The sequence below is a fragment of the Lagenorhynchus albirostris genome, chromosome X (assembly GCF_949774975.1).
Source record: "Lagenorhynchus albirostris chromosome X, mLagAlb1.1, whole genome shotgun sequence".
Lineage (NCBI taxonomy): Eukaryota > Metazoa > Chordata > Mammalia > Artiodactyla > Delphinidae > Lagenorhynchus > Lagenorhynchus albirostris.
In genome coordinates, this window is record NC_083116.1 from 111759482 (window position 1) to 111774914 (window position 15433).

Below are 15433 nucleotides of genomic sequence, written 5' to 3' on the forward strand. Positions count from 1 at the left end.
TCTGTAATTCTTGGTAAATAATTTTGAGCTTTCCTCTGGGATGCAGTTAAGTTACTTGGAAATAATTTGATTCTTTCAAATCTTGCTTTTCAGCTCTGTTATGCTGAATCAGACCAGAGCAGCCTTTAGTCTAGGCCTAGCTCGATCCCACTATTGAGATAACACCTTTCTAAATACTCTACCTAATGCCCACATAGTACAAGGGTTCTCCAGTCTAGCAAAAGGGAAGATGAACGACTCCCAAACTTGTGTGATCGTCAAGAAGTTTTCCACTTGATACTTTTGGGAGATTATTTCCCTGGCCTCAGCTAGTTTCCTTAAAAACTCATGTACAAAAAAAAAAAAAACTCATGTACAGATCAGCACTAAGCTGACGATTCAAGGGAGCCCCTCTGCAGACCTCCAGAGTTCAGTCTCCAGGCAGCACTCTCCTCTCTGGTCCCCTGCCCTGCGAATCCTAGCCACCGTGGCCTCTCCAAATTCTCAACTATGTCTCCGCAACTCAGGAAACCTGGGGGTTCTGTTTGCGTTTCCCGTCCCTGCACTGAGGTTTGCAAACTGGCTCCAGGCAGTAAACAGGGGCAATCATAGGGTTCACCTTGTTTGTGTCTCTTCTCTTAGGGATCTCTGTCCTGTGCTGCCTATCGTCTAATGTCTGCGAACCATCGTTTCGTACATTTTCTCTGCTTCTTTACTTGTTTAAGGTAGGAGGGTACATCTGGCCCCTGTTACTTCATCATGGTCAGAACAATGTTTTTGCCTAATCTACTGTCCATATTTCAATTTTGTCAGTTGACCTAATAATGTCCTTTATGGTATTTTCACCTCCCCTGCAGTATACAGTTCAGTTTAGGCTCAGGTGTTGCCATTTAGCTGTCATGTCTTTTCAGACTCCTTTAATCTCAAACATCTCCACGGCCTTTGTCTTTTATGACACTGACATTGAAAGAATACTGTCCCACCTCCTTTTCCTTGTTCTGTGTCCAGCTGATACTTCCTCAGGATTAGATTCAGATTATACATTCTCAGTCAAAATACTACATAGGTGACATGTATCCTTTTCAGGGTATCACCTCTGGAGCTACATGATATCCATCTCTCCTTCACTGGTGATGTTAATTTTGGTCACCTGGACTAGGTGTTGTCCAATTTTTCCATTGTATACTTACTATTTTTTTCCTTCCCTTGCTGCTAATGCGCAGTCTCTGGGGAGACACTTAACCACCATGGAAATATCCTGCCCATCAAAACTTCCCCTACATTTAGTATCTATTGATGATTCTTGCCCGACTGAGGCTTTATTATGATGGTTGCAAAATGATAATCTTCCAACTCTAGGACTCCCTCCACATTGACCCTTGGCATTGTACTTGTAAGCAAAAGCCTACCACCCTTCTCCCCCATTTATCCATGTATATACCTGTTTTTCCATTGGTTTATAATTCAGTACTGTAATTAATTATTTTGGTGCTCAAATTGTCTAAGATTCAGCCTGCAGAAGCCCCCTCAAGCTGGCTCCTCTGTACTTGTGGCATGTCCCTAACATTTTTCTGATCACTTCCTTACTTCCTGACGTATCAGGATATTCCATGCTCCTCTTGAATCGATCTTGCTACTTCCCTGGAATCAGCCAGAGAAACATAGTTTTAAACTGTGAAATGAAACTCTGACATACACAACTGGCTTTCTTCAAGATCTCAATCCAGGAGAAAAGAAAAAATTCTCTCGGACAACCAAGTCATTTAAACTTGTGTCCCACACTACCGATCAAGAAGCACAATAACTGACGAAAGCACTATATATAATGCTACCTATAAACCCACTAAAATGGAAAATATTTGGAATATAAACTGACTTATACTCTCTTCTATCCATAAAAGTTACTCACAAGTTAGTTCATATATGGTTAATTTACATATTCCGGATCACAGAAGTTTCATTACATTAATATATTTTGCATAGCACTTTATAAGCATCAGCTGTGTTCGACTGCATTAACCCAATTTCTTCATCTTTCCCAGTATCCGTACCATTTACTGTGTGACTTTACACATCTTTCCATCAAAAGGCCAGGTATACAAGCCCACTCCTTAATTTTCAGTTCAGCCACGTGGCTTGCTTTGACCAACGATAGATATGACACAGGACAGGCTTGTAAAAGTGCTTCCACAATGGGGCTTGTTCTCTTGCGATCTTGCACTCCTGCCATTTCCATGAGAAGGATATATCTGGGTTAATCACCCTTGTCCAGCCCTGGGGGGATCGGTCAACGTTCCAGCCATGTGAATCCAGGCAACATCGGCAGAGTTGCCCAGGAAGCCCAGCCTAGATTAGCTAAAACCTGTAGATCTATGAGAAACAAATATTTATTGTCATATACCACAGAGGTTTGTGATTGTTACAAGGCAAATGCTAACGAATATGTTAGCTAATATAATACTCAAATATCCCTCACTAGACAGGTAGAACGGATATCATTACCCTCTCTTTACAGATGTGGAAATGAGCTTCATAGAAGTCAAATGATTTGAGCATAGTTCTAGAGCAAGTAGGTGGGAGAACAATATTTCAGAACCTAGGTTTTCAGAGTTGGATTCCAGGGCTCTTTGCACTGCACCTCTTAGTAAAGCTGCCTCGAAGAGTGGAGTTTAAGGGCATTCCTGTGGAGTCACATGTTCATCAGGGGTCCTACGACAAATGCTTGCCGAGCTACACTCCGCTTGGCCACCTAAGACTACGGCTGCTTCACCCTTCCTGACTGGAAACCACCAAACTTGGAGCAGAGAACAGACTGGCATGTGTCATTATAATTGGTCACAGTAGTAGCCAGTTTATTCTCTGTTCCGGAAGCTATAACCATTTGAGTTCAGCTCACAACTTATTACAAATTGAAATGAATATCCATGTTCTTCTGAGTAAAGAACCACACACTTCAACAACAACCACCAAACAAAATAAGAATTACGGAATTGTAACTAAAGCCTAGAGTTTGATAAAGCAGGGCTGTTACATTTTCTTAATGTCTTCACACAGGGGAAATCATTAAAATGATATTTAAGTTCTTTTTTGTACCACCGTGAAAGATCTAAAATTTTCTTTAGCTTAGAAAATATCAACAGGCAGTGTGCTGGGCACTCCCGCGGCTCCGTCTCCTGCTACAACGGTGTGTAGACGGCACAGACCCAGGGGCGCCCCTCGCTCCCGCCTCCGACCACCTCCAGCCTGTGTTCCACTCGCAACCTTCGGAACCAGCCACTCAGCTGTCCTCGGCCACCGGGACCACCAACACCATATTCTGAGCTTAACTCCGTATTACCGATCCACCACGAGCTCCCAGATTCGTCAGAATGATTCCGCCGAGGTGGAGGCCGCCGTCAACCGCCTGGTCAACATGCATCTGCCGGCCTCCCGCACCTACCTCTCTCTGGGCGCCTATTTCCACCACCACGACGCGGCTCTGGAGGGCCTGGGCCACTTTTTCCGCGAAGTGCCCCAGGGGAAGCGTGAGGACGCCCAGCGCCTCTTGAAAATGCAAAAGCAGCGCGGCAGCCGCGCCCTCTTCCAGGACGTGCAGAAGCGTCTCAGGATGAGTGGGGTGAAACCCAGGACGCTGTGGAAGCCGTCGTGCTCGCGGAGGAGAACCTGAACCAGGCCCTTGTGGACCTGCACGCCCTGGGCTCTGCCCGCACAGACCCCCGCCTCTGTGACTTCCCAGAGAGCCGCCTCCTAGATGAGCAGGTGAAACTCATCCAGAAGATGCGCGCCCACTGACCAACCTCCGCAGGCCGGCTGGTCCCCAGGGGGGCTGGGCGAGTCCGTCGTCGAAAGGCTCACCCTCCAGCATGAGTAGGAGCGTCCGGAGCCCAGCAGCCTTTGAGGAGCCCCTCTGGCGTCAGGGCTTCCGCTTGAAGCCCCACTCTGCAGCCACTAGGCAGCTTTTAACCACCCTGGAGCTCTCTCCCAAGCCTTGGACTAAATGGAAACAATAAAGCTTTTTGCAGCAAAAAAAAAAAAAAGGAAGGAAGGAAGCAAGAAAGAAAATACCAACAATCTCATTAGCTCAGAATCGACATAGATGTCCATCGACAGATGAATGTATAAAGAACATGTGGTGTACATACACAATGGAATATTACTCAGCCATAAAAAAAAGAATGAAATAGGGACTTCCCTGTTGCCGCAGTGAATAAGAATCTGTCTGCCAATGCAGGGGACACGGAGTTGATCCCTGGCCCAGGAAGATCCCACATGCCGCGGAGCAACTAAGCCCATGCGCCACCACTACTGAGCCTGCGGTCTAGAGCCCACGAGCCACAACTACTAAGCCTGTGCTCTAGAGCCCGTGAGCCACAACTGAAGCCCATGCGCCTAGAGCCCGTGCTCCGCCACAAGAGAACCCACCGCAATGAGGAGCCTGCGCACCACAACGAAGAGTAGCCCCGCTCATTGCAACTAGAGAAAGCCCGCGCACAGCAACGAAGACCCAACACAGCCAAAAATAAATAAAATGTTTTAAAAAATAATGAAATATGCCACTTGCGGCAACATGGATGGACCTAGAGATCATCAAACTAAGTGAAGTAAGCCAGACAGACAAAGACAAATATCACATAATATCACTTATATGTGGAATCTTAAACAAAAATGATACAGAACCGACAAATTGGCCAGATTATATTCACCACGGGGATACTTATTAAATTATAGACAGCTGGACCCTACCGCAGACCTACTTAATAATAATATCCAGGGGAGGAACCTGGGAGTTTTTATTTTTGACAAGCAATCAGGTGATTCTTATGCTCAACCAAGTTTGCGTTTAGATGACGCAGAGGCAAAGAAGGGTTATAAATTGTGATTTTTTTAATGGTTAGTTCCAGTTCTGATGCCTTAAGAAAATCATTCATCTCCCCTGGACCTCAGTGTTCTCATCTGTAAAACTGTGCCATTGGACCAAATGCTGTCTGCAAGAGGCAAACAGAGCTTGTAGACTAGAGTGAAGTTTTAAAGTATTGGTTCTCAATCCTGGTTACACATTAGAATCCTCTGGGAAGCTTCTGAAAGTGAAGGATGCCCAGGAACCACCCAGACCAATGAAACAGAATCTCTGGGGGTGGTTCCATGTGTTGCTAGTTTTGCAATCTCCCTAGGTGACTTTAATGGATAGCCACGGGTACAAACCTCTGCTCTAAAGGCTGACTGTCGTCAGCCAGGATGATTCTGGTTAGTCTCCAGACACCTATTTCCTTGCCTGTAAACTGGGAAGCATATCACCTATTTTACGTGGCGCATAGCCCCTATTGACGGAGTGTCTACTATGATGATCCTAAGGTCTTTGTCTACATTAAATAATCTGCTATAATTCAGGAAGAAAACTCACAGCTTAATGAAAGAAGTTCAAAACAAACTCACTGCCAATGCTGACATCACCATCCAGAATAAGAAGGGCCAGTGAACATTTTTGTGATGAGGGGACACATGTGCAGGGATTGGGGAAACTCACTGAAGAGATCACTCTGAGAAAGTGGTTCTTTCTAAAATGAATTCCAGGATGGTTTTCATCGGCCCTTATTGTTAGGTCTGTGGCTTTCCAAAGAAAACTCACCTGGTGATTGGTAGGTTGGACAGACAGAAGCAGCAGCAATGGGGACCTGTGCTCTTCTTGAATTACCCTTTTCGAATGGGCTGGGCTATCATTTGATCTCCACATTCCTTACTCATCAACAGGCCCTTGAGGGATCCACAAAAGCAGAGAAACTATGAAAGGAAACAGCTGGGAAGTGGCATCTGGCCTATAGGGTTTAGGAAGGAAAAGGCCATTCTTGAACAGCTGGTTTGAGTGTTTTAACTCCCTTGGTGGTTTTATTGTGCAGTTTCCCAGGGGTAATGTTTTGGGCCACAGCCCATGAGTCTCACAGGCTGGCTTAGCTTGTCCCACCCACCCACGTGGCACACGCACAGTGGTCTCTTCCTGGGTGGTGACTTTTCCTCCACTTCATGAGAAAGTTGTACGGTAGGTGAAATATGGCTTCCTGGCCCCACCAGTCTCTGGTCTTTTTCTCACCTCCCTCAGCCACCCTATGCTTTCTCTCCTCCCTCAAAAAGAAAAAAAAACACAAAAACACCATACAGGTTCTCAAGAATGATCTGAAATTCATCTACTACTTTAGAAAGTTCAAAGACCTTCTGAAACCCACCCATGGGTCTCCTAGTTAAAAACTAGATTATTTTTTTTGGCTGAGTTGGGTCTTCGTTGCTGTGAGCAGGCTTTCTCTAGGTGCGGTGAGCAGGGGCTACTCTTCGTTGTGGTGTGTGGGCTTCTCATTGCAGTGGCTTCTCGTTGCGGAGCACAGGCTCTAAGCGCACAGGCTTCAGTAGTTGTGGCACGCGGGCTCAGTAGCTGTGGTGCACGGACTTAGTTGCTCCGAGGCATGTGGGATCTTCCTGGACCAGGGATCGAACCCATGTCCCCTGCATTGGCAGGCAGATTCTTAACCGCTGTGCCACCAGGGAAGTCCCGATTTTTTTTTTTTTTTACAGATAGTTGATAGCTCTCTGTTATCCACATTCATCATAGCATTTTATTTTATTTATTTATTACCTTTTTTTTGGCTGCACCGGGTCTTAGTTGTGGCAGGCAGGCTCCTTAGTTGTGGCATGCAAACTCAGTTGCAGCATGCATGTGGGATCTAGTTCCCTGACTAGGGATCAAACCCGGGCCCCCTGCATTGGGAGCACGGAGTCTTAACCAGTGCACCACCAGGGAAGTCCCCAGGTAGAGATTTTGAATAGGAAGTTTGATGTTATGAGTAGTTCATGGGAGAGGTCCAGGCTGGAGATATAAATTGAAGAACCATCTATGTATTGATGGTACCTAAAGCCATGAGACTAGATGAAGTCATTGAAGGATTGACTGTAAATAGAGAAAAGTGGGAGAAGGAGTGAGTCCAGGGACAGTCTGACATTAACAAAGCAAAATAAAGTGCAGAGAACATACATTGAAAGAGCAAATATTGAATGAAGATTAAAGAAAAATTATTGAAATGAGCAAAAATTCTCAATTGTTGAAGAAACGTGGAAACTCTGGAAATCGTTAGTGACTCTTATCAGGCAGATGAATTAAAAAAGAAAATCTCTGCTAGTATATTTTTGAAAATCTACCTTCTAAAGACTTAATGATATTTTTGTTTGCATCTCTCCTACTGGCCAGAGACTCTATTTATTAATCAGGTCCAATGGAAATTTTAGAGCATTAGCAAGATAACTCAGGGCCAACCTTAGCAGTAATTGCAGCAAAAAACAAACAAAAAATGTAAAAGTCACACCTAATCATTGGAACTGTCCTAGAAATTAAGGTGCAAAGTGTTTTGTGGTTTGTAGGTTGCTGCTTCCTTTCTCTAAACCCAGCTATTTTGTGATACCATGGTGTTGTGATTCTTAGCTGGGGATAACTCTGCTCCCCACAGGGAACACTTAGCCGTATCCATAGACATGTTTGGTTGTCTTAACTGGGATGGGGCTGCTATTGGCCTCTAGTGGGTAGAGGCCAGGGATGCTACTGAACACCCTACATTGCACAGGACAGCGCCCACAACAACGTCAACAAGCAGAGGCTGAAAAACCCTGACTCAGGCTACGGCTATTTACCTCAGGGAGTTTACAACAGAGCAATAACACCAGGAAAACATCCCACTTCATTTATTTTTCAGTAAAATGATAAAAAAGGTGCACAAGTGGAAGAAGGTGGAGGGGAGACACAATTCAAGAAAAGGGGAAAAGAGGAAAATAAATGTGCAGCGCAACACTTACGGGCTCGGAGAAGTTCTTAGATTCAATAAACAACTAGTAGAGGTGGCGGCACAGAATGACGTAACAGGCTGTGGGAGTGATCTTCGCTCACATAATCTCACAGACCTACAACGTTCCCTGGGATTTGCTTTACTGAATCTGGGGCCTGATCACAGGAGTAACGCATTAAGTCTCAATGCCAGTGATGGAGGGTTAACCCGAGAGGAGACCAACAAGCAATGATTCTTTACCTTCCCCAATCTTTGATCCCGGCAGTTGCAAGGCTGTGGCTGGTCCCTCTAATTACCCACAGCGAGAGAGGCGGCAAAAACCTAGAACTACACCTCAGCGGGTAGAGAATGAACCATGACTACTGTAAATTAGGTTAATTATCTTGTAATTAATTCAGTTCTCTGCCTCCTCTAGCATGTCTTCTGGCCATGGGTTTTCTCAGCATGTGCATCTCTGTCGAGCTGCCGTAGGGGACGGCAGCAGCTGGACTCCTTAGAATCACCAGCGTGCTCGTTGATGTGCTCAGAAGGCTCCAAAGATGGTGTGCACTGAGAACATTTTCAAAAAACCTCATGCTGTGGAAAGAGCAGGCAATTAGGGAGCTCAAGGGCAGGGCGTGCTGAGCCATGGTAAGCACTGTCTGGCCAGCTAAAGCTCACCGGAACACACGCACAGCCAGGGACAGAGCCTCACCCAGCGCACGTGTGGCCAGACTGCCTCGGGGGTCCTCCCGGGGAAGAGTAAGGCGTGGGCCACACTCTCCACTGTTGGCATCGTGGGCTGTAGTAGCTGACAAAAACCTCACGTGAAATCGCCCCGTTCACTTGGATGGAGTACAATTTCACGTCTCCACACGCCCACCTATATTACGGAGCACACTGTCTCCATCACCGAGAGTGAATGGCCGCATTCTTCCATGGCTCTTCAGCCACAGGTGTAGCCCATGCTGCCGGGGCCCTGCCCATCTCCCCGAGGTACTTGCCATCCTGTACACGAGGACTGAGTATTACTGCAAGCACTCCTGACGCTCTCTCTGAGGGCACCCAGGCCACAGGAGCATGGGTGGCTCTCACATGTGGCAACCCAGAGTGATGGGAAATAATGCCCTCAGGACTGTCGTCAGTCAAATGAGAGAGAGGAGTGGATGGAGAAACAGCCCAGCTTCCTTGCCTCTAGGGTAGAACAACCTGAGCTTGCTCCGTACTGTCTCCCAAAGGGCCCCAGCAGGGACCGGTTGTCCACAGCGGCCTTCTGCTCATGACCGTGCCTTTGATCACCTTCTTCCCCATCCCTGACTGAGCTGCCCTTCCCCTGACCGGTGTCTCTCGGGATGAGCTCCCAAATAAACTCCTTGCACGCGAATCCTCTTGTCAGGTTTGCTTCTGGGGAACCCAACCGAAGACACAGTCAGGACCACAACTGAGCATCTCGCCATCCCATGACAGAGTGGGCAGATGCACCTCTCTCCTGAGAGAGGGGTGCCCGGGGATGTCAGCTTAGGGGCTGCATTTGGATCAAGCTCATGGCTTACAGAGCAGGGTAGTGGAGGGGTTCCTCACCAGGGGGATGATTTTGCCCCCGCAAGGCCTCTTGGGCAATATCTAGAGCCATTCTGGGTTACCACAACGGGGGATGAGTGCTGTTGGCGTCTAGTGGGGAAGGCCAGGGGTGCTGCTAAACACCCTACGGTGCACGGGAAAACGTCCCCTCACAAATGCCACTAGGGCCGAGGCTCAGACGCCCTGGCGCACTACAGCGCGACGCTCAGAAGACCCGGCTCGGGACGCCTTTCTCACCGCTAAAGAGGGGATGAAATGTTTCTTCACACGCGTCTTGAAGTAAAGTAACTAGAGCATGGGGTCAATCGTTCCTTCGTTCTTGTGCCAACTTTGTGCCAAGTGATGACCAAGTTGGTGACCAGACAAAGACGGAAAAGGCATCGTGTCTGCCCTCAGAGAATCCAGAGGCTGGGTGTGGAGAACGGTGCAAACACACGCTCGATTCCCTTCCGATGCGAAGCCTGGCTCTGATACGGCGTGTGGTACGTGTGCTTTGGCAGAACAGCAGAGACGAGGAGGCGAGCTCCTTGGAAGTCAGGAAGGGATATTTGAGGGGACGGGTGGAGATTGGCAGGTGACTAAGCAGAGAGGGCACAGAGCCCTGAAGGGGTGGGCCTGTCGGTGCCCGGTGACTATGCTCAGAGCACAGAAAGCAAAGGAAAGAGAGGAGAGGAAAGAGGTGGGGAGCAGACAGGCGCCAGGTGGTGAGGGGCCTTGTCTGCAGGGCTGGGGCAAGGTGAGCAAGCCAGGCACCCAGGGCGCCGGCCCTGCTGGGACCTGCACAAGCCGAGGGTGGCTGTCTCCTTGCACCGTACACCCTGGGCTCCTGCTTGCCTCACCCTAGCCCCAGCCCTCCTCCTCTGTCATGCTGAGAAGCTACCGGGCCTGGTCTGCAGGCTGGGAGCAGCCCCCAGAAATCCTGGGCTTTACTTTTTAGAAGGATAACCTGACTCCAACACAGGTCCACTGTGCCACTTCCCCTCCAACAGAATCTACCTCAGATCCCCAAGAAAGCAGAGCTTTCCCTTCCTAATTAGCCTCTCCACCTAAACGGAATACTGTCCCAGACTGGTACTTTTCCAGACCCAACACACAGCAAATTCCTGAGGACAGAAGGTGAAGGGGATCATGGTTGGTGAGAAGCCTGCAAGAGGCCGGCAGGCAGCTAAGTTCATCTGTTCAAGTTGGAAGGATAGGCAGTGCTTTGAGTGAGGGTCGGAGCTCCTGTTCACCTCATTCAGTTGGGCTTGATTAAAGTTGGCTATTTGGATGACTGGATAGCAAACTATGGTTTAACTATCCAGTCTTACGCTTAGCCTAAAGGTGGGCATGTGGAGGGGAAAAGAGAGAGACAGGGAAGGATGCTTAAAAGAGCTAAGAAACTAAACCGATTTCAAGCCCCCCCGAGGCATCCACAAGTATTCACATTGGCCTTTCATATCCGCGGGTTCCGCGTTTGCGGTTTCAACCCACCACGGATCAAATATAATCAGATCTGCAGAGGGAGAACCAGGGATGGGGACATGGAGGGCCTACTGTAAGGACTTGAGCATCTGAGGATTTTAGCATCCTTGGGGGGGCGGGCGGGTGTCCTGGAACCAATCACCCGCTGATACCGAGGGACGACTGTATACATTTGCCCAAAGACAACTGATATGCCAGGAGAAAATTATTCTTGTCTATTGCTGAACGAGGGACATGTTTAAGGAACTCTTAGTCAAGGAGTTTTTAATCCTATTTCAGTAGACTGTATCTACTGTAATATGTAATTATCATAATTGCTATTGGTTAGAAAAACACATTTATTTTATAGTAGTCTGTAATTCAGGAATTTCACCAGTTTATCTTGGATTCTTCTCATTTGTGACTTCACTATGAATATTGTAGTATCATTATGTCTACACCTAAACATCAAGAGATTCTTGAAAACAGAAAACAAAGAAAACCTGTCCAAAAAGGCTGGCAGATTGCAAGGCAACAATATTAATGGAAAACAATGGCCCATAAATTACCTAGGACTCAATCATACCACTCCAAACCACCACTAGGACTGTAGCTATGGTCTACAGTTAGAGTAACCATTTAAACTGTACTGCCGTCACCTGGAACAACAGTTCTCAACCCTATCAGATGCAAACCACCTTTTTTTTTTTTTTTTTTTTTTTTGCAAACCACCTTTTAAAACAAACAATCCTAAATGGAATTCTTAGACGATATAAGGTACCTACCACACACTTTGAAAAAGACTATAAAGCCCTTTCTGAAATACCAAGAGAAATAAAAGGTAAGTACTTCTGTAAAAGAATGTCATGTTACGTGCACATCTCTATGAACACCATTAGGCAGGAGATCACTGGAAGAATCAATGAAGAATTCTGATGCACCAAATACAGCGAGCCTGCATGTAGGCAAGAGCTATGTATGGGGACTCTGTTTTGTTTTGTTTTGTTCTGTTTTGCGGTACGCGGGCCTCTCACTGCCGTGGCCTCTCCCACTGCGGAGTACAGGCTCCGGACGCGCAGGCCCAGTGGCCATGGCTCACGGGCCCAGCCGCTCCGCGGCACGTGGGATCTTCCCGGACAGGGGCACGAACCCGTGTCCCCTGCATCGGCAGGCAGACCCCCAACCACTGCGCCACCAGGGAAGCCCTATATGGGGACTCTTTGGGTGTGTTAAATTGGCGATGGACACCAGGAGCAGGAGCAGTCCTGCCACTGGGAACAAACAAGACATTCCCAAAACAGTGAATAATGCTTGGTGAAGTGATCGCCAAGAAATGACCACCTTTCATGACCTTCCCGGCAACTGCAGTACCACGAAAATTGGTGCGTATTAAAGCCGCACCGAAAAATGATAGATTTTTATTTTGTTGGCTGCTTGTGCTTTTCAAGGTTATAAGAAAAGAAGGTGTGGCGAAGCCCAGCCCTTGGTGGAAGTGCAGACCCCAAAACCAGAAGTGAAAGGGGCGGGCCTGTGCCCAAGAGGCAATAGAAGGATGAGGCCTGAGCCTACGATCTGCGCAGGCGGACGCACGGATGCGCGCGCCTTCGGGGGGGATGTGCGGGGGTGGGGGGCGTGGGGGGCGGAGAATCGCTTACATTCACATCCGGGTCATCTGCTGCCACGCGAGGCGAGCGAGATCCAGCGTGGTGGCCGCTTGCACGCCTTTAGGTCTTTCCCTAAATCGCAGGTATTTTGCGCGCTGCTTCTTCGGGGGCGGGTGCCTTGATGTCCTTTTGGAGGTGAGGCTGGTCGCGCCACTGTGGAGTGGCCGCGTTTGCAAGAATGCTCGTCGATACTGCAGACAGGGTTTTCACCCGGTTCATCCGCTCACTTACATTTTCTCTTCCATTAGGGCCCCCATTTTGTACCGCAATGGAGCAGGCTCTAGAACGAGCTTTGGATCGTGCGGAGTATATCATTGCAAGTGCCCGACAGAGACCTCCGGAAAGGAAATACCCATCTAATGGGGAGAAGTCTCTCTATGAAAAACTTTATGACATTTATGTTGAAGAATGTGAAAAAGAGCCTGAGGTTACGGAGGAATTAACAAGCAACGTGAACCTGTTAGAGAAGCTTCTTAGGAGAGAGTCGTTGCCGTGTTTGGTGGTCAACCTGTACCCAGGAAAGGAGGGCTATTCGCTGATGCTCAAGGGGGAAAATGGATCATCTTCGGAGATCATCCGACTGCCCTATGAAGAAGGGGAATTGCTCGAATACTTGGATGCAGAAGAATTACCTCCTGTTTTAGTGGGTCTCCTGGAAAAGTCTCAGGTTAACGTTTTTCATCACGGGTGTGTGATAGCAGAAATACGGGACTACAGGCAGTCCAGCGACAGGGAAGCTCCCCATTACCAAAGCAGGCATATTCTCTTACGTCCCACGATGCAGACTTTAGCCTGGGATGTAGAGGCCATAGCCAGCGATAACCAGAATTGGACCCAGGAGGACAAACTTTTGCTTGAGAGCCAACTGATCTTAGCTACGGCTGAACCACTGTGTCTAGACCCTTCTGTATCAGTAGCGTGCACTGCAAACAGACTGCTCTATAACAAACAAAAGATGAACACTCTTCCCATGAAAAGGAACTTCAAGAGGTACTCTATGACCTCTCTGAATCGGCAGCAGGAGCTGTCTCGTCCACCTTCTCCTGAGCTAAGAGCCCTGACTTCCTGCAAAAGAATAAGAGAAAGTAAAACAGGTGGGAATTACGGCCTCAAAACTTTTAAAGCAGGAAGTTGTGTAGATATGTGGAAACAGAGACGCTGTGACTTGGCCGTACCTTCTCAAGTGGACGTGGAGAAATATGCTAAAGGGAAGAAGTCTGTCGGATGTGATGACTCACAACCAACAGTCTGGCCAGTGCATGAGGTACAAGGTGATCTTGCATTTGGAGGTGACGCTGGCTACCAGTCCCAGGCAACAAGGCTGGCCATCAGGCAGCTGACTGATAATTCACTTGCCTCTGGAAAAGGGTCCGGTACAGAAGCCACGTGGGAGAGACAGCTGTCTCCCCCCCACTCCTTCGCAGATAACCATCCCTGCAGTTTCCCGCCCGGGGCAGAGTCTGATGCTGGGAGAGTGGTCAGTCGGCCCGAGGAGTCGGTCCAGGAGAGCACCCAGTGTCCAGTGCAGATGTCACACAGCTCCAGTGGCTCAGCCGGTCTCAGGCAACCTTCTCCAGGGAAAGAACCAGAACAGCCTAAGACTGGGTGGGTTCAGTCTTCAGTGCCCGACAGAGGAGCCACACATCCACCTGCACCCATGCGACTTCCTTGGCACTCAGGAAGGAGCTCCTGGGGTGAGAGTCTCACTTCACAGCAGGCAGGCAGCTCTCAGGCATGTGCATCTCCTGGCCCTGCTCCTAAGCCACCAGCTCTTTCCCAGGAATCCTCTGTGGAGCACAGCCCAGTTAGCACGCTTCCTGCCACCGCCCTGTCCACTGCGGGCTCATCACAGACGACCTCGGTCTCCCGGGTCACGGTCATCTCCGTTGGCCTGAAGGTCATCAGAGAAGTGGGCCCCAGACGTGGAGGCCAGGCCTCGGGGAGAGGCTGTGCCACCAGAGCCCCAGCTCCCGGGGGGATCCAGCCGGGCCACCTGCCCGCAGGAGCTCTTCCGCCGCCGCCGCCGCCGCCGCAGCCTCCTCCTCCTCCAGAGAAAAACGCTTCGGATCTCAGACCCTTTCCTGTGGTGCAGCTGCCCCGCGGTTCGCTCCCGTGCAGCAGCCAGCAGCCGGCCCCGCAGCCGCGCCTCCCCCAGCTGCTTCCCCTGCAGTGGCCCTGCGCCCCGCCTCCTCGGCTGCCGGCGTCCCAAAGACTGGGGGCACGGGGTCCGGGGGCACGGGGTCCGGGGGCACAGGGTCCGGAGGCACAGGTTCCGGGGGCACAGGGTCCGGGGGCACAGGGTCCGGGGGCACAGGGTCCGGGGGCACAGGTTCCGGGGGTACAGGGTCCGGGGGCACAAGGTCCGGGGGCACAGGGTCCGGGGGCACAGGTTCCGGGGGCACAGGGTCTGGGGGTACAGGGTCCGGGGGCACAGGCTTCAGGTTCACAGGGCGCCGCCGTTCCCAACACGGTCGTGCGTGCCGAGGAAGCCGTGGTTGTTCACCTCGGTGCAGAGGACGGCTTCCAGCCGCCCCAGGTGCTCGTGTTGTCCCCGCCGGGCTCTGGCCTGAGCAGCCCCGTGCTGAGCCCCCCGCAGCAGACGGGCTGGGCCTGGGCGGCCCCGCGGCCGCAGTTGCAGTTCAGCGTGCACGTGCGCCGCCGCGCCGCCGCGCCTTGCCCTCGGGGCCCGCAGCCCAGCAGCCAGGCCGCGGGGACCGCGGATAGAGGCCCGCCAGCCGTTCCCAAGCCCTGAGGCCTGGCTGATTTTCTCTCCTTTAGAAAACACAAGAGCAGCGACCGAGTGCATTTCGAGTTTCACCCGCATTTGGGTTTTGTTTTAATGTGTCGCTCTTTTACGTTGTTAGACGTACAAACTTTCTGCAGAGGCACAAGCCCATGATTTTTACATAGAGACGGGGAAGTGCTTTACTAAACTGGCAGGGTTTCGCCGAAGCCATCGCTTGGGCG

At 49.8% G+C, this 15433-nt stretch overlaps 1 protein-coding gene and 1 pseudogene across 1 annotated transcript; both read left to right on the plus strand.

The window, feature by feature from the left end:
* LOC132513212 (ferritin light chain-like) overlaps positions 1-3850 on the plus strand; it is a 30001-nt pseudogene extending 26151 nt beyond the window's left edge.
* Positions 3851-12734: 8884 nt separating this feature from the next.
* LOC132513213 (transcription factor SPT20 homolog) lies at positions 12735-15218 on the plus strand. Its single transcript, XM_060137376.1, has one exon. It carries the CDS (start codon positions 12735-12737, stop codon positions 15216-15218), a length of 2484 nt encoding a protein of 827 aa, XP_059993359.1.
* Positions 15219-15433: the final 215 nt, after the last annotated feature.

Coding starts and splice junctions, on each gene's coding strand:
- LOC132513213 (XM_060137376.1), top strand. CDS start 12,735: ATGGAGCAGGCTCTAGAACGAGCTTTGGATCGTGCGGAGTATATCATT.